Source organism: Protopterus annectens, chromosome 7.part0 (assembly GCF_019279795.1).
Source record: "Protopterus annectens isolate FY-2018-M chromosome 7.part0, PAN1.0, whole genome shotgun sequence".
In the NCBI taxonomy this organism is placed as follows: Eukaryota; Metazoa; Chordata; order Ceratodontiformes; family Protopteridae; genus Protopterus; species Protopterus annectens.
Window position 1 is genome coordinate 1,929,368,877 of NC_056739.1, and position 24,363 is coordinate 1,929,393,239.

At 40.4% G+C, this 24,363-nt stretch overlaps 1 protein-coding gene across 1 annotated transcript in view; it reads right to left on the minus strand.

The window, feature by feature from the left end:
• The window catches only part of ST8SIA2 (ST8 alpha-N-acetyl-neuraminide alpha-2,8-sialyltransferase 2), a 1,698,605-nt gene that overhangs the window by 523,436 nt on the left and 1,150,806 nt on the right, over positions 1-24,363 (minus strand). The window contains exon 5 of the mRNA XM_044078364.1: positions 501-794. Coding sequence (XP_043934299.1) covers positions 501-794 — 294 coding nt within the window. The remainder of the gene's footprint in view (positions 1-500; positions 795-24,363) is intronic.

Genomic DNA, 24,363 nt, shown 5'->3' on the forward strand with positions numbered 1-24,363 from the left:
TGCCACAATCTTATTGGTTTAATATTTCTTTTTTAGGCAACATAGCAACAAAATGACATTAATAACTTAAAATGGTTCAGTATATACTATCATCCATATATACTCTTTCACCAGCAGTGAGGATGCCTTAATAGGTAATTATCCTGCCTTTCCAATTAAAAAAACAAATAAACAATAAAATGCATTTCCTTTTATGATACATTTAGTTTCTGCTCTGCAACATGTCTTTTTACAGCTACTAGAAACTTAAAATCTTTTACTTCACGTGAGATTGCATACCACCTCATTCTTACAATGTAGAGAACTGAGACAAATTAAATGGCAATATACCCTGTCATTCTAAAACTTAAACATTTGATGCTGTGGTTTCCAACATAATACCCTGGACCTTTGGTTAAACTGCTGTGAAGCTGTAAGACAGTGATCTTTGACAGCAATTACAATGGAAAGCTAAATGCAAAAGAAGGAAATGCCCCTGAGACAAAAAGGATATTTCTTACCCTCTTACTGCATGAGGCAGTCGAAGTGAAGGGTATGAGGTCTGTACATGGATTTTGTTATTTATGATGATGTCATTCACCCTCTCAACACGTTCCTCACCACCTTTGACCATGAAGGCAGGGATCCAAAGTATACTCCCATTAAAGCTATGAAGTCGAGCAAGGAATTTCTCCTGCCACGTTTCATTGACTAGATCCCCAAAGGCACGCTGTACGACAGAAGGATTCATTGTCACCAAGTTGGTTTTCACCCCTACATCATTTGCATACTCTACTATAGGTGCAAGATTACATCTGAAAAAAAAAGAAAAAAAAATGAAATGAAAAACAATGCATCACAATGGTATGAAGATTAGAAATCTGATAGCACTTGGACAGGCACATTTTATTTTATAATTACTTTATTTAAAATTTTGTTTTCCTTAAAAATGATTGCTTTTACTTTTTAATGTCTACTAGGGCATTAAAAATGTTCCCATTTTTAAAATTCTTTTTTATAGGAAGGGCCATAATCGGTGAGTCTTGACAAATTTTTATTCAGTTTTACTAAGTATGAAATAAAATTATTCCACTTTTATTTGCACCTAAGGAACATCTCTTGATATTCTTCTAAAGTAATGGACAAGCTATGTTTAATCAATTTAGTTTAACTTAACTGTGATATAATAAGTGACAGTGTACACCTGAGGACAATATATTCACCCTACAAGAAAATAATAAGTTATACACCTGTGTAACCAGTATTTCTCCACAAAATGGTGAATCTGCAATGGGTAGTAGAACTGTCACATCTTAAACAGCCACTATTCTGCTACAAATATTTGATCAAAAACTTTTGTACTTGCCACAGTTGCAGTTTATCCAACTGCTGCCATACCTGCATACTCACTAACTGCTTCATATTGTAACAAAATTAATATACACAACTGGTCTCTTAAGCAAACAGAATTTTAAAATTCAGCAGTATTAAGTATGACATCCTCTCTCTGGGCCTGCAGTCAAGGAGCCTGAATCCTCACCACTGACAATGGAGAGGGGCATTCACTTGGAACAAAAATAGATACACACAGTATTTCCAGATGCAGCTCTCTGCATCAAGCAGACTTTCCTTTAAGAGCACACAGAGATCACATTCAGTCCAGGGGCTGAGGCTGTCTCTCTCTCTCTCTCTCTCTCTCTCTCTCTCTCTGTCTCTCTCCAGGTCCAGAGTAAGAATCCCCACTGGCACAGCTATAGAGTTGAGTCCTCAACTGAGCATCCACGCCAAGTCCTTCAGTACCCTCTCTGTGAAACCAGTGCTTTGTGTCCCTGCTCCAAACAGCTGACACACACCCTCTTTAAGATTTGAATTTCACAGACACAGACACACACACACACACACACACACACACACACACACACACACACACACACACACACACACACACACACACACACACACACACACACGCACGCACGCACACACACACACACACACACACACATCTAGGAAAGGCTGTCACATATTTACTAGCTATGCCCCTTCTGTCCAGACTATAAGGTAGTTACTGCCACCAAACACTCCAGAGCCAGCTACTCTAAGGCTCTTACAAGGGTACCTGTTATGCTGAGAAAAATTAATATTAATATAAATGGTAATGTTTTGACCAATGCATAAAGGCTTTCAGGAATGGCCACAGAGTCACAAAATAGATATAATACAAATGGTAGTGTTTTGACCAATGCAGCAAGGTTTTCAGGAATGGCCACAGAATCATGAAATAGATATAAGTACACTCAAAGGCTAAAATATTCTCTAAAGGAACAGCCACAATGTAAAGTTTAAATATATTTAATAATAAATAATTAAAAAACATTAAAATAATGAATATTTATTTACAATAAACACCAGAGTTTCAATCACAGGAGTATTGAAATAACAGAGATGAATAGATTTACACAGATACAGAAAAACAGTACTTAAATAATCTTACTATATTTTCCTGACTTATCTAAAGAATTACTATTCCCTGGTTCACTTACTAGAGCAAAGCAAGATGAAGTGGCTGAGAGACCCTTCTATGTCAGGTTCCAAGAAACCAACTGCCCTGAGACTTCAGTCTCATCTAGTATTAAAATATCATTATAGAGCTGGCTTACAGAATGACATCACATACATCTGGTCATCTGACTTCTGGTTCCCATGCTACCTCCATTGCTAGAAACTGAACCAGAATTTAGCACATATGTCTTACCATACACACAAATAGAGCTTTGCCAAGATCTGTTGCAGCTTCTGGAAGTCATAAAGCAATTTCAAACTTCTACCCTTCCAGACTGGCAATTAGTTCACTGCTAAAGCCAATACAGAAGGCTTCTTAGTACTTGTTTTTTACAGACATTTCATGTATTGATGCAATCAGAACTGTAAGATACAATATGTATGGCCTAAATTAAGTAATTTAATTTCTTACTATTTTTCAAAGTCAGCTGTACTGAGATTAACTTCTTCTCTTCCAGTATCCTCTGTTAAAACATATGCATTTAATCAATTACAATACAGTCAGGACCCACTATTGCTAAATTTTTTAACACAAGCAACTTTACAAATACATTTTCAACACAAGCATCTGTATAAATAAGTTTGATATAAACATGACCTATAATTATTTACAAAATTCCAGTTAGCTGTGCTGACATGTTACACATCCACTGCCCTACTTCTCCTGGCATAGCTGGCAATGCCTCACATTGTCACATGTCCTGCCCTTTGAAGACTCAAGCTAATTTTTAAAGGGACCCTTGAGAAATTTTGCTTGAGAGGAATGGGGCTGTCAGGGAATACATTAACCCATGTCCTGACTTGAGAACCCATCTACATTGGCATTGCTGACCCCACTACAGTGCTGCTCTGTCATGTCATATGCCTGCAACCCTAGACTCCACCTTATTAGCTCAGCATTTTACTGGCTGGCTTGATGTAGCCATAGATCCCCCTCAGACTCTTGCTGCCTCCTACTGCATATACTTAACACACAGGCCTCCCTGTCATAGTAAGGCTTTGTCATGTTAACATGGTACAGTTTGTGCCCCTGACTCCTGCCTAGCAGTTCTACCATGTAGTTAACATCACTGACATTCCTTACCACTTTGAAGGGTCCCTCCCAAGCTGCCTGCAGCTTATTGTGTCTGATAGAACCATAACCTGCTGTCCCACAGAATACTCTCAGGCTCAAGCATTCCTGTAATACCAGACCTTTTTCTGCTGTTGGGCTGCTGACAGGTTCTCCAATGAGCTCTCTATGCCTTGTCCTGAAGTATAAGACATATGCCACAACAGACCCCTTGTGGGATTCACACTCACCCTCCCACTCATCACTAATTAAATTTAAAGGCCCCCTCATCCTATGCCCATACAGCAAACTTAAAGGGTGAAAGACCTGTGGATTGCTGGGGTACATCTCTGTATGCAGACAGCAGATGGGCAAATATTTATCCTACTCTCTCTTAAACTGGTCTGCAAATGCCCGCAGCATGGTCTTGAGTGCAGAGTTTAACTTCTCCACAAGACCATTAGTCTGGGGATGGTAGGGGGTGGTCTTTAGATGCTTCATCCCACAGTGCTTCCACAGACCAGCCAGCAGGTCTGACATTAAATTGGCACCTCTGTCAGTCAGTATTTCTCTCGGGAAACCTACCCTGCTGAAAATCTCTAACAAAGTATTTGCCACCTTCTCTGCCTCGATGGAGGACAGAACCACTGCCTCAGGGTATCTGGTAGCATAATATACCACCATCAGGATATACTTCTTCTCTGTGGAACTTGGGGTACTCAGAGGGCCCACAATATTCATAGCTACCCTCTGAAACAGCTCCTCAATGACAGGCAAAGGCATCAAAGGATCTCTGACCTTGTCTCCTGCCTTGAGTACTTTCTGGCACTGCTCACAGGTCCTGCAGTACCATGTTACATCCCTTGCAATCCAAGGCTAGTAAAAGTTCTGCATAATACATCTCTTGATATGTTTTATGCCCATATTACCAGCAAAACAAATGTCATGAGCTATAGGCTAGAAGTGCTAGACAGTAGGCCCGAGACACTACCAGCTGTTGTATTACCTCACCCTCTAGCCCTCCCTCAGGGGGTCCACTCTCTATACTGTAACCCTTTATTCCAGTAAACAGACTCCCTTTTTCCTTGAGGATCAGGTGCCTCCTTAGGTACCTCCCTCAAGCCTTTTAGTGTAGAGTCAGAGAGCTGAGCCTTTCTCAACACTATTTTTGTAATTCTTCCCAGCTCCCCTTCCACAGGAAGTCTGGTATCCTCCCACAGCAGTGCCTGACTGTCAGCCTGGGTACTACCACTCACTTCTGCCCTTGCAGTCACTCTGTCCAAGGGAATATCAGTACATATCAGCAGCTGTGGCTCACCTTCATGCTCACTACTATAGGATAGCTTCCTCCCTCAAATAGCCACTTCACCAGCCCTGGGTTCAGGTGTAGGATCTGTTTGGGTTTCTCTCATTGCTACCAGACCCACATGCCTGTCTCCAAGCCTGACTGCATGTAACTGCATGCACACAAGGTACTGCATTATCAAAATAATTTCCTATCAAGACATCTGCAGGGATATCCTCAAACACACCTACTTACTTGCTTCCTTTTTCACCCCTCCAGTCAAGGTGAACCCTGGCCAAAGGTATTTGGAATGGGGTCCCTCCTAAAGCTCTGACTGGAGTGGACTGCCCAAGCAAGTACTGCTCCTCTTTAACCACTGCAGGCTTCACAATAGTTATGTCGGAGGTTGTGTCTCTCTTAGCAGTTGCCTGTTTTCCATCCACTAAGATCAGATAAACTCTGGTGATAGTTTGGTACCCCTGTTGTCTCCTGACAACTTACCACTGGCATACTGTTATTCTTGCTTGCTGGCTCCCCAAACTTTTGTTCCCCACCTTGCTTTCATGAACATCTGTATGATACATGGCCCCACTGGTTACATTTAAAACATTTAACCCATGATTCTGGCTGTGTACCTAAACTAGTGGCTTCACCTGTTACTGGTGAGCTCTGTCATGGTGGTGTAGGCTGCCCACCATGGGTTCCCTTAGATCCATGTGCAGCACTGGGTATCCCCTTCCTGTGCAGTGATGCCCTGCTTGCTAAGTAGAGATCTCCTTTTTCCCCAGCTCATCTGCAGAGTTGTATTCTCGGTCTTCCAACCAGATTCTCATGTTCTCAGGCAAAGTGCTAAGAGCTTGTTCTCTCACCAAAAGGTCTGCCATGTTAAATGTAAAATGTTTTACTCTATCATAGTTTACACAAGCAATATAAGACAATTTAGAAACAGCAGTTACAGCTTTACCCTCTTGGTCAACATTATACTGTTTACGTACTCTTTCAAATATATGAATAAAACTATCAAAATTATCACCCTCTGTCAATTGTGGAAGACATTTACTGACCCTTATTGCTTCTGGGGTTTGGTTATTCCCTTCCCCATTACCTCCATGACCCTGATGAAGAGTCAGCATCTCTCCCTCATGTTGGCGCTGTTTGTCATTTTCCTCAACCTCAAAATACTGCAGTCTCTCTGCTGATTCTAACTCCATAGGCTTTGCCTGCTGCAGTCTCTCATTTTCTTCAGCCTCATAATGCTGCACTCTCTCTGCTGATTCTAATTCCAAATGTTTGGCCTCCAAGTCAAGTCTCTTTAACTCCAGACAGATTTTAAGTCCTCTGAGGAAAAGGTGAGCTGTCCTGTTTCTGAGGGCAGCAAATTCCCATCACCAGAGTGGTTATCCTCCTGGTTGCTGGTCTGAGCAGTGACTAAGAATGAAATAATTTCCTCTTTAGTCAGGTTAGCATGCACCTGTCCTTTGGCTTTGCACACCTTGGCCAAATGGCTCTTTGTCAGCTTGCCATAATCCTCTGCTGACATCTTTGCCTGCTTTCCCTGACTAAACTAAACTAAACTAACAACAAAATAAATTAAATAAATAAATAAATAAATAAATAAATAAATAAATAAAATCAATAAAACTGTTATGAAATGAAACTCTGAATGTTTACCTTGTGGCTGATTGAGAGTACACCCACCTTCAGTGACAACTGCTGACAGGCTACAGAAGTTTAATTAATATCCATGCCACTGTTCACCAACATGTGTCTGGAAATGTTTACTCCAGCAATATTACCAGGGAGTCCCTTAGCAAGACCATAACATGCCAGTCATTCTGCTAGGAAAAATAAAAGATGGCATTCCTACTCCTGAGAGGCTTTTGTTATCACAGAAAGTGGTTTGGTAAACCTTCTAGATACACAAAAGAGATGAAACAGCAAATTATAGTGGAAGTTGATTATCAGCCACAGCAAATCAATGGAATATGCTTTATGAAATACAGATGGTGTTGTACCAAAAGACATCCATCACATCCAGTGACACCATCAGGGTAATCAGCAGCAGAATAGATAAGATCCCTGAGGGGCTAATGTCCATAACATGATGTATGGATGTGATCACTAAATTTACAAATGTTCAGGACAAGAAGAAACTCAATTTCTGTCCTCTATACTATGAATAAGTAACAGCAGAACCCTTAGCCTCATTCAGAAGAACAGAAGCCGTTATAGCCTTTCTGAGTACAGTCTGACCATATCACGAAACTCTGTGGAGATGGCATACACTGTGACCACATCCCTTTCTTGGGGATGATCTGTCAGCTCAAGGATGTGGCCATCTGTGACTATGTCAAGAACCACCTGGACTTTCATGATGCCTTTCCAAGCCAGCTCAAATTTGGATAACTGCCTCCCCAACTGACAGCCTTACATGGCAGGACAGTGTCTGTTGAGCTGGCTGAGGCATCTTCATGGGTAACTTAGCTGGCACCACTGAGTCAAGGTCATCTGATTTTTCAGAGTCCTCTTAAGTATGTGAGGGGGCTTCTTCGCTTTGATAAATTTACAAGAAGAAAAAAGGCTGAGGAGAAGTTTGAAAATGTCTTCTACCATGGGATAGCCTGTTGTCTTCTCATGAAATCATTCTCCAGATCCTGTGAAGACCAGCCAAACAGAATTTCTTCTAAAATGGAACAACCAGGATGGACTGTCTTCCTAAGCGAAAGACCAGCACTGGCAGAGTTTTTAGCAGCATAAATAATAAAAGCTACTGTTAAAAAGGGATAATTAGAGGTGATATAAAATATTGCATTATAACTATAAGAATCAATCAGAGGAGGTTAGAAATAACTGAGAAGATAGACTGGATAGGCAATTCATAAAAAACAACAGGGGGATATAAGTATGCTATGCTAGGAGTCTAAACATGAACCGTTTTCACTCATGGCAAGCATTCTTAACTCAGGAAGAAGCTGACATTTGTGCAGTCACAGAAACCTGGTTCAAAGCTGCGGACAGCACCCCAGCCAACCAGGTTACTCATCCTATCATTCATTCAGACCCCAAACCCTGGGCAGCAAAACAAAAGGAGGTGGAATTGCAATATACATAAAAGACATAAACACCTCTAGGCTCATCAAACAGTATGATGCACAGGAAACACTCAAGGTGCAGTTAACAATTGACAAGATCCCTATATTAATCACAGCTAGCTATAAGCCTCCAACTCTGACTCAATATGCCCACTCCATGTATCTGGACTTCTTCGAATCTATCAAGATTCAACTCTTTACCCTGATCCTGAGTGACTTTATATATCCAACCACAGATTGGTAGAAATACTCATGCCAAAACACAAATGCCCAGAGATCCCTTGATTTCGTCAATGCAAATGCCTTGGACCAGTTGGTTGACACCCCCACAAGAGGTGAAAATATCTTGGACTTCGTATTAACCAACATGAGTAACCATTGTACCATCCCTACAGTGTCATCATCCGTGGTAAGTTCTGATCACAAAGCAGTCACTTTTGAAGTCACCATCTCCCCCCACCCCCCACCCCCAGCTAGAGTCAAACAAAAAAACTTCTCCAAAGCTGATTACAACCTCCTGAGGGAAGGTATAAACAGCTCACAGCCCCCCTCCCCTCCAAAGGAACAGGCACATATGTCCAAACCTACACCAATGTACTATATGAGCATTTGTATAGCTGCATGGAGTCAAGAATATCAGACAGGACAAAATCCTCCTCCTCAAGGAAGAGTAAACCTGTCTGGTGGGCATCTACAATAAATAAAGTCTACAATAAAAGGAAAAAAAATAGTCTGAACAGGCAAATAAGAGCACTAGTGAAGTCCTCCAAAGCAAACTTCAAGTCCAAACTAGCCGCATCTACTAAAGACAGTCATAAGGCCTTCTTCACATATGTCCACAATCTCAAGGGAAGCACCCAGATCTGCTCAGAACTGGTGGTCAAGGACACCACATACACAAATGCTGTAGATATAGCCAACCTGCTGGCAGACAGGTTCAGTGAAAACTTCACTCCTCTGCCCCCCAAGTATCTGCCCCCCTCTCCTTATCTCTAGGTACCAAGTCATCTTTACCCACTCAAAGGCAAAAATACAGCCTCCATGGGACCCAATAACTTCTCAGGCTGCATCCTACATAAACTTAGGCAGGAACTTGCAGCACCATTAGGCACCCTATTCAACCAAAGCCTGAGTACCGGCTTCATTCAGCCGAGTGGAGGACAGCTACTGTCATCCCTTTGCACAAAGGTAGAGCGTCCACTGATCCAGGAACATATAGACCCATCAGCCTAACTAGCCTGATCTGCAAGGCCATGGAGTGGATTATCATGGACCTCATTAATAAGGATATTGGCAAGCTCCAGACACTTGATCCCACACAGTTTGGTTTTGTCAAGGGGCGGTCATGCCTGTTAAATTTGGTAGACTTCTTTGAGATAGTCACCAAGGCCACAGATGAGGGGAAGATGGTGCACACCACCTACCTTGACCTGGCCAAAGCCTTCAATACTATTCCCCACTCAGGTATAATAGATAAACTCTTTCAACTAGACATCAATCCATATGTTACCAGATGGATGGCAAACTGGCTCACTAATAGAAGCCACCTAGTCAAAATAAGGGAAGCCACTTCAAGTAGTAGACACGTAGCAAGTGGTGTACCCCAGGGATCCGTCTGGGGGCCGCTGCTGTTTGGGATATACTTCTTGGAGGTGCAGGCCAAATCTAGTGGGCTATGGCTGACCAAGTTTGCAGATGACTGCAAGCTGGGTACTGTCATCAATTCTCCTAGTAATGTGGACATCCTTCAAGAGGATCTCACCCAAACACATTACTGGTGCCAGAAACATGGCCTCAAACTGAATGCCAAAACATGCATCATCATCCCTTTTGGGGAGAGTGACATCCCCACAAATTATCGCATTGATAATAAGGTACTAAGCATGCAATCAGTAATGAGGGACTTTGGCACCCAGGTTAATAGCAAACTGACTTTTGACCACCATATTGCCTCCGTTGTACAGAAAGCTTTCTACATGGCCCACCTCATTGGTAAGGGTATCTCATCCAGGGACAAGGTGGTCATAGCCTCCCTGTATTCTTCCCTTATAAGATCCACTACTGAGTACAATGCCCCTTTCAACATTTACCTCACAAAGCACATGCAGCAGCTGGAGAGACCACAGAGATTCCTCATCCAGAGAATCCAGGTCCTCAAACATCTACCCTACGCAGTAGGCTAAAAGCCCTGTCCCTCTACTCAGTCTCCTACAGACTCCTCAGAGGTGACCACTGTCTGGCATACAAAGCAATCTCAGACCTTTCCCTGATGGGACTGCTGCATATCCGCAAGTCAAGCTCTACTCGAGTAACCCACATGTGCAACCTCAACCTGGTCTGTGACATCAATAGGACATGTTGGCAGGACAGATTTGTGTCTCCAGAGACTCTCCCTTTTGTGGAATATACTCCCTCTCCATGTAAAGCAGAGTACCTCATTACACATTTTTAAGAGCAACCTGGATAACTGGATGGAGAACAGAAAATACACCCCTGGGATTCAACCTGTGTCCCTGCTGGACAGTGGCATAAGGTGCTGACTTGTTGGAACATGGGCTAAATTCTTGGCTATGCTTGTAAAGGCCTCAGGGCCAATAGCCTAGTAACTTCCTATGATCCTATGACTACCAAATATGCAACAAAGTCTAGAAGATTTGGGATCTTTGCTTGGATGTGTTTACAAATGGACTTCAAATAATTCTTCCTCAGGAAAACAGCAAATGTTGGAAGTGTGATGGGGAAGAAAGAGGTAATTAGGGAACATATTTTTTTGGCAGAGTAATGAGCTGACAGACTTTATAGATTCCCTGTAGACTACTCTATCAGACATACTGGGTGAGCAAATTGCTATAACTAAGGAAATGATTTTTTGAGCTATGATACAGAATCAGAATTGTCTAGGCTTACTAAGGCCTCGCTGAGTCTAATTATGGTGACTGTCAAAAGCAGTTAACTAGAAAATGGAAATCAATGTCTAAACCAACTGTATTAGAAGTGTTGGATATATTAACAGAGATAAAACAACTGGAAATGGGATCTTTAGAAAAGACTAGTAGCAAATTACAATGAAAAATGGGAATTATGAAAAAAATACATATAGAATAATGTTTTGGACGAGGTATGAGGTTTAAAAAAAGGCAGGATTTGAATGAGCTATGTAATGTTTGACTGACAACATCTGGCTAGATTATAAGTAATGTATAATGTTTGCAACTAAAAATATGTCAATATGGTTTGTTTTCATTTATATAAATGTACGATTGCGCATGTCATAAGTGATCATTTAATAAAGATGCTTCTTGTTTAAAAAAATGGACATGTTTAGAAAAACTGATGCAGAGAAATGGTTTGGAGGAGGAACAAGGTTTAAGAGAAGGCAGTCATTGAATAATTTATATAATGATACTTAGATTATATGATATATAGCAATATATGTAATATATAATGCTTGTAAATATAAACTTGTTAATATGGTTTGATTGCTTTTATATAAATGTAAGTGTGCCTACGTCACAAGTGATAATTCAATAAAGGTGTTTAAAAATAAAACAAGATAGACTGCCTGAGCTCAAACATAATGAAAGACAGTCTCAGCCATGCCATCCTGTGTAGTAGGCACATATATATAATCCTATCTGCCTAGCCATATGGTAGCTGACTAAGGAAGTGACAGACAATATTTACACCAACTGTTTCCTGAGCCCAGATGCAGGAAATGATGAATCCTTTGGCAGTATCCGAATCACTATGGAGGGATAGAAACTGAACATGTCAGCCAAGCAGTTGAAGGTTCTAAGACCCAATGTGACAGAAGACAGTACTCTCATGCCCACTCTGCCCAGTGGTTTGTACTCCTTGTTGGTTAGCAAGTGGTGAAATATAAGGCTTCTAGTTCCTGTGCTGGACTGCACAGATCAGACAGGAGTCCTCACCCTATTCAGCTGAGGGTTTGCAAAGAATATCAGACTTCTTAGAATCAATTGAAGCCAAATATAAGCACTGAGGTTTCATTATATAGCACGCCTAATGATGTGTTCCATTTCAGTATAATCCAAAGCTCGTCTTCTTTCTTTTCCATCTATTATTTTAGGTATTTTTTGGAGAAAAGAATAGTTAAATTCAGAAGCCTTAAGGTTTCTCCAGTAGACTGGTACACTGGTGGGGTGCTGTATGGAGGTGAGAGGATACCTCAATATCTAGAGATAATGGCTTCCATATCCTCTGACTTCTTACAGGAGACAGACAAGGAAGGGAGACCCCTGCACCTCCAGTACCAGTCCAGGTGCATTTACACACAAATGATATATATGGGGTCAGATATATAATGGGTAGTCACTTCAAGTCAGGCAACACAGCACACTGCATTTGGGACTACACTTAATAATTGTGACATAATATGAAAGGCTTCACCAGGCCTTGTGATGGCATCAGGGCATATTCCAAGGGATGTACTCTTGCAGCCCTATGGACAGGTCCTACCTAAACTCAAACAACTGTTTAAAGTCTAGGACCTAGAATGCTGAATCTGTCAAAGAAGGACCTAGTAGATCCACTCAGCCTAGGAATCTTTTCCTTTTGGAGAAGGGGGACACTTGGGGAGAACAGATCCCAGTCTTGAGTACTATTTCTGTGCTATGGCCAGGTAACCCAAAGGGCTGCTTGCAACGATCAGCCCACTCATCAAAATTTTCTCACTGATTGACCACGAGACTAGCAGTGCTTACATTCTGGGATGTGTTCCCTGAGGTTGTTGTCATGTGGGGCTTCCAAGAGCCTCTTGCTATCCACCAAAGTGGAGCATAAACAAGAAATAAAACCATCAGCAGTTGACAAGGAAGATGTGCTACAAAGAGACTGGCAGGCTATCTCAAGGAGAGAGTTACCTCTAGGAAGGTACAATCATAATCTATCCGGCATTTTTTTTGTACTTTTCATGGTGTTGCACCATTGTCTTGTTGTTCTACATGGGACCTTCACACTAATCTCCATGCTAGGTGCATTCAAACTCCACCATTCATCTCATAGTGAGAGACCAAAAGCTTAACTGTCCTATGTCTGCAGTTGATAGGAGTGAATCACTGGAACGTATGGGATACTACTCCCAGAGGCAGTAGAGACAGTCCTGGTATGCTCCTGTCTCATATCATATTTGCCATTTGAACACTTAGAAGAGACTGGTGCTTTAAGCATCAAATGCTGTAATGTTTTCAAGCATGAATATTAAGACTGAGCAATAAAATTTGTGAGCCGCAGAAAAAAAATCTGGTGGACTCAAGAGCAAGGGAAACATCTCCTAATGGTGGAGCATTATGCCACAATGTGTACAAGTACAGGACAAAACTGCACCCTAAGTGTAGGAGTTTCCAAAAATTAACTTGCTGAATTGCAATGGACAGAAGGGCAAAGCTAACTGCAGACTCACCATAGTCCACAATATTATATTCACTGTTTTATGTTGTAAAGTTGATTTTACCACTACAAAGAACATTTCAATGATTTCCATAAAACTGTATACTCCTTCAAATTTTAAATAGAAAAAAATAATTTGTTTTTCTGCTATGCTGCTATACATTTACCTATTGTACTGAGGGGTATAAATAAATTGTTCTATCCTTTTATATACTGCATGTGAATGAGTTCAACTGTACATTTCTTGAACATTTCAAGTGAGTAAGTTCAGCAATACACATCCTAAAGCAATTTGAATTTGTAGCTGCTTTTACTGACTCTGACCTAATGCGACAAATGCCTGCTTCATCAAACAAAAATGAACTGCTAATAGCAACTTAATAACCCACAGATTTTACATGAGTTTATTTTTTGTACTTCTTTATATATGTAAGGTCTAAAACAGATAATATTGACAGAGTAGACATTACAACAGTGAGGGGAATATGCCCTTTCATTACTGTAGTGCAAGTTCCTAGCTGGTATATTTAATTAGCAGGGGGTGCAGGGGTGCTTGCTACCTGCAAAAACAATGTTTTTGATGTGTTTAGTATTTGTCAGCCTTTTTAGTTTAGACCTTTTTGTCGACTATTTTCATGTCAACTCTATGCAGTTTAAACTATTTTAAGTAGATCCACATACATACATATTTATATATCTACTATATATATATATATATATATATATATATATATATATATATATATATAAAGCAATTCAAATTTGTAGCTGTTTTTACCAAATCTGATCTAATGTGACAAATGCCCGCTTTATAAAAAAAAATGAGCTACTAATAAATAGTGACAAAACTTTAATAAACCATAGGGTTTACTAGAGGTTTGTGTTATCCTTCTTTACATTTGCTGTTAATCTTGTACTTTTTTGCAAACACTCTTCACATACACACACACACACACACACACACACACACAAATGTGTGTGTGCGTGTGTGTGCGTGCGTGTGTGTGCGTGTGTGTGTGTGTGTGTGTATGTATATATTAAAACTTCAGCTTGGCCAGCTAAGAACTTGGTTATATTAAACTGGACGTATAAGAGAATTTAAGTACCTTTATCTGCTCTTTTTTTTTAAAAATACAGTATTTAATTTGAGTGTTGAAGGAATTTTTATCTGAAGTTATTCTGCTCTTCAGTAACTTGAACTGAAGCTAGTGTTGGCTGAATTTTGTTATTTGCTAGTAATTACAGGTGTGGGGTAGCCACATTCTTTGATTTCCTGTCCTTGCATATTTAAACTGGTGCATGTGAAATAATTCCTGCTTTAAAACTTCAGCTTGGCCAGCTAAGAACTTGGTTATATTCAACTGGACGATAAGAGAATTTAAGTACCTTTATCTGCTCTTTTTTTAAAAATACAGTATTTAATTTGAGTGTTGAAGGAATTTTTATCTGAAGTTATTCTGCTCTTCAGTAACTTGAACTGAAGCTAGTGTTGGCTGAATTTTGTTATTTGCTAGTAATTACAGGTGTGGGGTAGCCACATTCTTTGATTTCCTGTCCTTGCATATTTAAACTGGTGCATGTGAAATAATTCCTGCTTTAAAACTTCAGCTTGGCCAGCTAAGAACTTGGTTATATTCAACTGGACGATAAGAGAATTTAAGTACCTTTATCTGCTCTTTTTTTTTAAAAAATACAGTATTTAATTTGAGTGTTGAAGGAATTTTTATCTGAAGTTATTCTGCTCTTCAGTAACTTGAACTGAAGCTAGTGTTGGCTGAATTTTGTTATTTGCTAGTAATTACAGGTGTGGGGTAGCCACATTCTTTGATTTCCTGTCCTTGCATATTTAAACTGGTGCATGTGAAATAATTCCTGCTTTAAAACTTCAGCTTGGCCAGCTAAGAACTTGGTTATATTCAACTGGACTATAAGAGAAATTAAGTACATTTATCTGCTCTTTTTTTTTTTTAAAAAATACAGTATTTAATTTGAGTGTTGAAGGAATTTTTATCTGAAGTTATTCTGCTCTTCAGTAACTTGAACTGAAGCTAGTGTTGGCTGAATTTTGTTATTTGCTAGTAATTACAGGTGTGGGGGTAGCCACATTCTTTGATTTCCTGTCCTTGCATATTTAAACTGGTGCATGTGAAATAATTCCTGCTTTAAAACTTCAGCTTGGCCAGCTAAGAACTTGGTTATATTCAACTGGACGTATAAGAGAATTTAAGTACCTTTATCTGCTCTTTTTTTTTAAAAATACAGTATTTAATTTGAGTGTTGAAGGAATTTTTATCTGAAGTTATTCTGCTCTTCAGTAACTTGAACTGAAGCTAGTGTTGGCTGAATTTTGTTATTTGCTAGTAATTACAGGTGTGGGGTAGCCACATTCTTTGATTTCCTGTCCTTGCATATTTAAACTGGTGCATGTGAAATAATTCCTGCTTTAAAACTTCAGCTTGGCCAGCTAAGAACTTGGTTATATTCAACTGGACGTATAAGAGAATTTAAGTACCTTTATCTGCTCTTTTTTTTAAAAATACAGTATTTAATTTGAGTGTTGAAGGAATTTTTATCTGAAGTTATTCTGCTCTTCAGTAACTTGAACTGAAGCTAGTGTTGGCTGAATTTTGTTATTTGCTAGTAATTACAGGTGTGGGGTAGCCACATTCTTTGATTTCCTGTCCTTGCATATTTAAACTGGTGCATGTGAAATAATTCCTGCTTTAAAACTTCAGCTTGGCCAGCTAAGAACTTGGTTATATTCAACTGGACGTATAAGAGAATTTAAGTACCTTTATCTGCTCTTTTTTTTTTAAAAATACAGTATTTAATTTGAGTGTTGAAGGAATTTTTATCTGAAGTTATTCTGCTCTTCAGTAACTTGAACTGAAGCTAGTGTTGGCTGAATTTTGTTATTTGCTAGTAATTACAGGTGTGGGGTAGCCACATTCTTTGATTTCCTGTCCTTGCATATTTAAACTGGTGCATGTGAAATAATTCCTGCTTTAAAACTTCAGCTTGGCCAGCTAAGAACTTGGTTATATTCAACTGGACGTATAAGAGAATTTAAGTACCTTTATCTGCTCTTTTTTTTTTAAATACAGTATTTAATTTGAGTGTTGAAGGAATTTTTATCTGAAGTTATTCTGCTCTTCAGTAACTTGAACTGAAGCTAGTGTTGGCTGAATTTTGTTATTTGCTAGTAATTACAGGTGTGGGGTAGCCACATTCTTTGATTTCCTGTCCTTGCATATTTAAACTGGTGCATGTGAAATAATTCCTGCTTTAAAACTTCAGCTTGGCCAGCTAAGAACTTGGTTATATTCAACTGGACGTATAAGAGAATTTAAGTACCTTTATCTGCTCTTTTTTTTAAAAATACAGTATTTAATTTGAGTGTTGAAGGAATTTTTATCTGAAGTTATTCTGCTCTTCAGTAACTTGAACTGAAGCTAGTGTTGGCTGAATTTTGTTATTTGCTAGTAATTACAGGTGGGGGTAGCCACATTCTTTGATTTCCTGTCCTTGCATATTTAAACTGGTGCATGTGAAATAATTCCTGCTTTAAAACTTCAGCTTGGCCAGCTAAGAACTTGGTTATATTCAACTGGACGTATAAGAGAATTTAAGTACCTTTATCTGCTCTTTTTTTTTTTAAAAATACAGTATTTAATTTGAGTGTTGAAGGAATTTTTATCTGAAGTTATTCTGCTCTTCAGTAACTTGAACTGAAGCTAGTGTTGGCTGAATTTTGTTATTTGCTAGTAATTACAGGTGTGGGGTAGCCACATTCTTTGATTTCCTGTCCTTGCATATTTAAACTGGTGCATGTGAAATAATTCCTGCTTTAAAACTTCAGCTTGGCCAGCTAAGAACTTGGTTATATTCAACTGGACTATAAGAGAATTTAAGTACCTTTATCTGCTCTTATTTAAAAAATACAGTATTTAATTTGAGTGTTGAAGGAATTTTTATCTGAAGTTATTCTGCTCTTCAGTGGGGGTAGCCACATTCTTTGATTTCCTGTCCTTGCATATTTAAACTGGTGCATGTGAAATAATTCCTGCTTTAAAACTTCAGCTTGGCCAGCTAAGAACTTGGTTATATTCAACTGGACGTATAAGAGAATTTAAGTACCTTTATCTGCTCTTTTTTTTTTTAAAAATACAGTATTTAATTTGAGTGTTGAAGGAATTTTTATCTGAAGTTATTCTGCTCTTCAGTTATTCCCACCCACCCGCCCTGTTTTTGTTTTGGTGTTAATCTTAGTGGCATTGAAACTGCCCGCCCCTCAGCCTGCCTCTGGGCCCATCTCATTTGCTCACTCAACTGAGTGCAGTGAGATCATATTCTGATTTCAGGCACTCCTACTGTGTACAAAGAGAGCATCTGGGAAATAGAAAAAATTAAGCTTATTTCCTGCCTTTCTTAAGTGGTACAGACTATTTGTAGGCTTCTGAGCCCCCAAGCCCTTCTGTGTTTGAGGGAAGCCTTCTAGCTTGTTTTTTTCTTATAACTAGCCAGTTTTCTAGTTTCAGCACTCAAATCTGTTTCTTTGATCTCAGCACTTGTTCAGAAGAAAAAAAAAAAAATTCATCTGCTTTTACTGTACTTGTGTTTTTACCTACTTTTTACTTTTGCATCATCTTAAAATACTCAATTGTATTTATTACTGCTTGGTGTAACTCATTCTAAGCCTTTTGGTTTAAACACTTGGGCTTCGGACCAGTTAGTTGTTTTGCACTGAGAGGGTTTGTGGTCTGCACTGTTGTGGCAGAACAGGTAGCTTACATCCTTCTAGGTTGAGAACTGCTGATTGAGGGCTCAGTGTCTGTTATTCTAAAAGTGTATTAATTCTGGTTTAAGCACTTGGGCTTTCAAGCCAGTTATTTTACATTAAGAGGGTTCGTGGTCTGCACTCTTGTGGGAGGAGAGGCTGGACTCTGCCCTTCTGAGCTGGGAATTTCTGGTTAAAGGCTTATAGTGCATGCATATCTGAACTGTTTCTTACTGAAGTTGGTGCCTTGTTTGCTGTGGCATAGACTGGATTCGGGCCTGCTGGATCTAGCTTTGTTTGTGTAACTTGAGCACTAATCCAGACATTCTCTAAAGTATTCAATGGTATTTATTACTGCTTGGTTGTAACTTGATTAAAGTGTAGCTATCATTCAAGTCTTTTGGATTAAGCACTTGGGCTTCAGACCAGTTGTTTTACATTAGGAAGGTTTGTGGCAAGCACTGTGGTGGCAGGACAGGTAGCTTTCATCCTTCTAAGTTGGGAACTGCTGATTGAGAGCCCAGTGTCCAAGTGTATTAGTTCTGGTTTAGGCACTTGGGCTTCAGGCCAGTTATTTTACATTAAGAAGGTTCGTGGTCTGCACTCTTGTGGGAGAAGAGGCTGGACTCTGCCCTTCTGAGCTGGGAATTTCTGGTTAAAGGTTTATAGTGCCTGAATATTTGAACTGTATCTTACTGAAATTGGTTCACCTTGTTTGCTCTAGCATAGACTAGATTCAGGCCTGCTGAATCTAGCTTTGTTTATATGCTTGTTGTTTGTTTGCTTGTTATTTCCTGGAAGCTAATTCCACCTAATACGCAACTTCTCAGCTTCTGTGGATCACTAGTGATATCTGCATTGCTTACTGTACTTATTTCCTTGTTTCACTTGAAAGAAAGTTACTGTTTGTCGTTTTGCATTTAGTTACTTGTAACACATTGCACTCAAGTTACCTGGCACTTGCTCACTAAAGCAATTATATAAGTCAGCACTAAAATTAAAAGCACTACACCCTCACTCCCCACTGGCCCTTGTTTTCAATTAAGGAATTCCCAATATTATTCTAGCATGTCCAAAGGTCAGTTGTCAATCTTCTCTCCGGTCCAGCTGGTGAATCTGGGAATCTTGAGGCAATGTTATAACTGCCTCATGTACACAGACAACCCTCTCCTCCTCCCACATAACACAAATACTTGAGATGCAGCTATTTAGCCAAACTGGAGGCTGAGCTCTCTCAACTCAGGACTGGCAAGACCAGACAGGAGGAGAAGGCAACTACACACACCACAAAACCAGCCTCACCTAATGCTACCACTACACTGAATCAAACACATAAACACACAAAGACATACTCGGAGGCTCTGAGTAAAAATTTACCTAAACAGCAGAGGCCTCCAAAGCAGACACACAAACAACTGCTACCTCACAAGCAACACATAAACCACAAAAGCAGTGTGCAAAGCAGTCACAGCCCTTAAGGCTAAATACAACACCAAACATACTTGTCATAGGTGACTCCATAGTCAGACACACTGACGTCCCACTCACCAGGCTGAACAAGGAGAGGATCACAGTAAGCTGCCTATCGGGCGCTAGAATCCGCCACATAACACAAGCACTCGGGTCACTCCACGGCAAGTACAAATATGACACAGTCATTGTCCATGCTGGTGTGAATGACCTGAGACGTACCTCCCTGGACTACATGAAAAGAGACATAGAGGAGCTCTCTGATTATGTAGCCCAGGCAGGTATGACCCTAACCCTGAGCAGTATCCTTCCTTCACCAAGAATGATGCCACAATATAGAGACAAGATGATCAGCTTTAACAATTGGCTTAATGTCTGGTGTCATTCAAAGGGATCCAGTGTCTGTCTGCCTGGGATGACATGCTTGACAAGCCACGCTGCTTCACAAGGGAAGGCTTGCACCTGTCACCTCTGGGATTCCGGATATTGGCTAAAGCTCTTTCCACCCCCATAGTGCCTTTTTAGGCAAGGCTCAAATTCTAAACCTACCACCCTAGAAAACAAAAATGGGAAGAAACTGAGGGTAATGCTGCTCAATGCCAGAAGTCTAAATCTCAAAATGCACGCACTCGAGGCCCTTCTCAGTATGGAGAACATCGATGTCTGTGCTGTAACTGAAACCTGGTTCAAGGCTCCTGAGAGCACCCCGGCACTATTAGGTTTTACCTCATATCATGCCCGCCCCAAAACCCGGACCACACCACAAAAGGAGGGGTGTATCCATATTCATAAAGGATACCCACACCTCCAGGTTGGTGGCAACGCACGAAAGCGAAACCATCCAGGTGCAACTAACCATAGGCAAAACTGCTCTACAAATTGTAGCATGCTACAGGCCACCCTCTCAAACTCAGGAACCCCACACAGCCTTCCTGAAGACACTGGAGGGTATAAATGTATCTCCAAACACCATCATATTGGGTGACTTCAACTACCCGAATATAGACTGGGAACATTACTCAAGCCCTAACTTTCTAGCCCAACAGTTCCTGGAGTTCATAAATTCAAATGCCATGGAACAGCTAGTCACTGTTCCCACGAGAGGAGAAAATATACTAGATCTCATTGTCACAAACATGGGGACAAAATGCTCCACACCGAAGTATATCCTCATTGGTGAGATCTGATCATAATCTAATCTCACTGGAAATCCACATCCGCCCCCACCCCAAACAAAAGACCATAGTGAAGAACTTCTCTAAAGCAAACTTCACACTACTCAAGACTGGTGTGGTATCCTTCAAGGCCCCTGAGCCAGTGGAAACCACAACCCAAGCTGCGGAAGCCCTTACAAATGCCTTCTATGAACACCTCCAGGACTGCATGGATCAGGCAATCCCAAATAAAACCAAGAATCTTTCCACAAAGGGCAAACGTCCAGTCTGGTGGACCCCAGCCATTAACAAACTTTACAATAAGAGGAGAAAGCTATTACATGATAGAACAAAATCCATAAAAGGGAAGTCACCCCTGATCATTATTAGTAAAAAAATACGAGCACTCATAAAATCAACTAAGGCCAAATTTGAGAGAAAAATTGCCATGGATTCAAAGGACAATCATAAGGCCTTTTTCAGCTATGTTAGGAACCTGGGTGGAAACTCCCAGATATGCTCAGAATTAGTCCAAAATGATACAAAAATCACTGAACCCACAGACATTGCCAACATACTGGCAGACAGGTTCAGTGCAAACTTCACCCCCCTATCCCCCCCTAAAGGAGAGATAACTATCCCAGCCGAGTGTAGCCTCCCGGACATCTCAAATGCGCAGGTGAAAGCTGCTCTCTAAAGCTAAAAACACAGCATCAATGGGACCGGATGGTGTCCCCGGCTGTGTGCTACGAGCTAAATGAGGAATTAAACCGCACATAAGGCAGCTGTTTAATCTCAGCCTTACCACAGGATACGTGCCCAAGGAGTGGCGACGGCAACTGTTGTCCCACTCCACAAAGGCAGCGCCTCTACGGACCCTGGTAATTACCTATGTTTTACCGCCCAACAACAAGTCTAGTCTGCAAAGCTATGGAGAGGATCATAATGGAGCTCATAAACAAAGATATAGGGGACTTGCAGACATTGGACCCGACCCAGTTTGGCTTTGTCAAGGGAAGACCATGCCTTTTGAACTTGGTCGACTTCTTGAAACAGTCACCAAGGCCATTGATGAGGGAAAGGCAGTCCATACAGCCTACCTTGACCTTGCAACAATACCCCACTGGTATTGTAGAAAAACTTACCAGCTTAAATGTAAACGCATATGTCACAAGATGGGTTGCAAACTGGCTTAAGGACAGAACCCACAGGGTTAGAGTTGCTGGCTGTGTCAGACTCCAAGCCGGTCACAAGTGGTGTCCCACAGGGTTCGTCCTTGGCCCCTATTGTTTGGCATCTACTTCTCAGAAGTACAGGCCAACATAGGAGGACTTTTGACAAAGTTTGCAGACGACTGCAAACTGGGCCATAGTGGAAAGTGCATCAGACACGGATATCCTTCAGAAGGGACTCACGGAAACAGATAGGTGGTGCCAGAGCCATGGCCTGAAGTTAAACGCCAAAAATGTATAGTCATACCCTTCGGGAAAAATAAGGTAACCCCAAGCTACCATATAGGTGGCAATCCACTAAGCACAGAAGAGGTTATCAGGGACCTGGGGACCCAGGTTGACAGTGGCCTTTCTTTGACACTCACATTGCTAAAGTGGTTAGAAAGACCTTCTACATTGCCCACCTGATCATGAAGGGATTCACATCCAGATCTAGTGAGGTTATTGTTCCCCTGTACTCTTCACTTATCAGACCAATGATCGAGTACAATGCCCCATTCGGGATGTATCTCACCCGACATCTGCAGCAATTGGAGAGACCCCAAAAGTTCCTCACCAAAAGGATAAAGGGACTCCAAAATCTGTCATATGCTGCCAGATTGAAGAAACTCCAGCTCTATTCAGTCGCATACCGTCTGCTCAGAGGTGACATGTGCCTGACATACAAGGCCATGTCCAACCCGGAATTAATGGACATGCTCCACCTCAAAAAATCCAAATCCTCCACCAAAACCACTAGAGCAAGCGACTTAAACCTTAGCACGGATATAAATAGGACGTGCTGGAGGGATAGATTTATCACTCAGAGACTCCCTATGCTGTGGAATAAAATCCCGTTCCATGTGAGGCAGAGCACCTCGCTGACTCTGTTCAAGAGAAATCTAGACCTGTGGATGGGAGATCGTAGGTTTACCCCGGGAATCATCTCTGTGTCACTGCTGGACAGAGGCACAACAAACTATTTGGGCTAGGCTTATAAATGCCTTAGGGCAGATAGCCTAGTATAAACCTATGAACCTATGAACCTATATACATATATATATATATATATATATATATATATATATATATATATGTGTGTGTGTCTACTTAAATTAACCTAAACTGAAAATAGTTGACAAAAAAGGTCTAAAACATATGCTAACAGAATCAGTCAGGGGTATATGCCCTTTCCTGACTTTAGTGCAACGTCAGTGTTAGTATATTTAATTTGCAGGGGGTGCAGGGGGACTTCCCCCCGCAAAAACATTGTTTTTTGATGTCTTTAGTTTCTGTTGATTTCAGACCCTTTTTGTGAGCTATCTTCATGTTGACTTTATGCAATTTAAACTAATTTAAGCAGATCTATATACACAGAATTAATTTTTGTTTTGCTCATCTGAAGTACATTTATATATATATATATATATATATATATATATATATATATATATATATATATATATGCCAATCATGAGCGGACAGGTCATCCACTGTGGCGACCCCTAACCGGGAAAAGCTGAAAGAAGAAGAAGAAGAAATATATATATATATATATATATATATATATATATATATATATATATATATATATATATATATATACACACACACACACACACACACACACACACACACACATGCACACATATAGATATGTATATATTAAGGAACATGTGAAATCGTTACTGTTTTAATTTGCAACATTTTATTAAATATGATTACAAAAGTACTAGCTGTTGTTAGAGCGTCTTATATACAACTATGGTGTCTAGAATATATACCAACTCTTATTTGTATTTATACCTCTACATTCTTTTTGATTTCTTGCCTTTGTCCTGTGTCAGTGATGAAATGGTCCTGCTGTGGTCCAGTCCAGTTACCCATTTAACAAAGTTTCATTGCTAGTGGCTCTGGAGATAGCACACTTACATTTAATGCTGTGAAGACCAGAACGTTATGTGCTCTATCCCCACACTTGGTGTTTGCATTCATTTAACAGTACTGCCACTGCAGTGTAGCAGTAAGGGTACTGTACTCCAGAGGTTCCATCCATCACAGGGGATGTTAAACAAAGGTCCCACCTGCCTTAGCTGGCGGTAGTCAGAGAGATATTAACGATCACATGAAATTTACAAGACTGACTACAGGAACCTCTCTATATTCTGGTCACATTATCCTGTCTGTGTAAATGTCACCTCGCATCTCCACTGAAAATTGGCCACAATCTTGAAGACATCATAGCCTTAGATGCATATCAGTTTGGCTTTGTCAAGAAAAGGTCCTGCTTTATTAACCTTGTAAACTTGTTTTAAAAAAGTAACTTAAACAGTAGAAAAAGTGGTTGTGAAGGGCACAAGGCAAACCTGAACT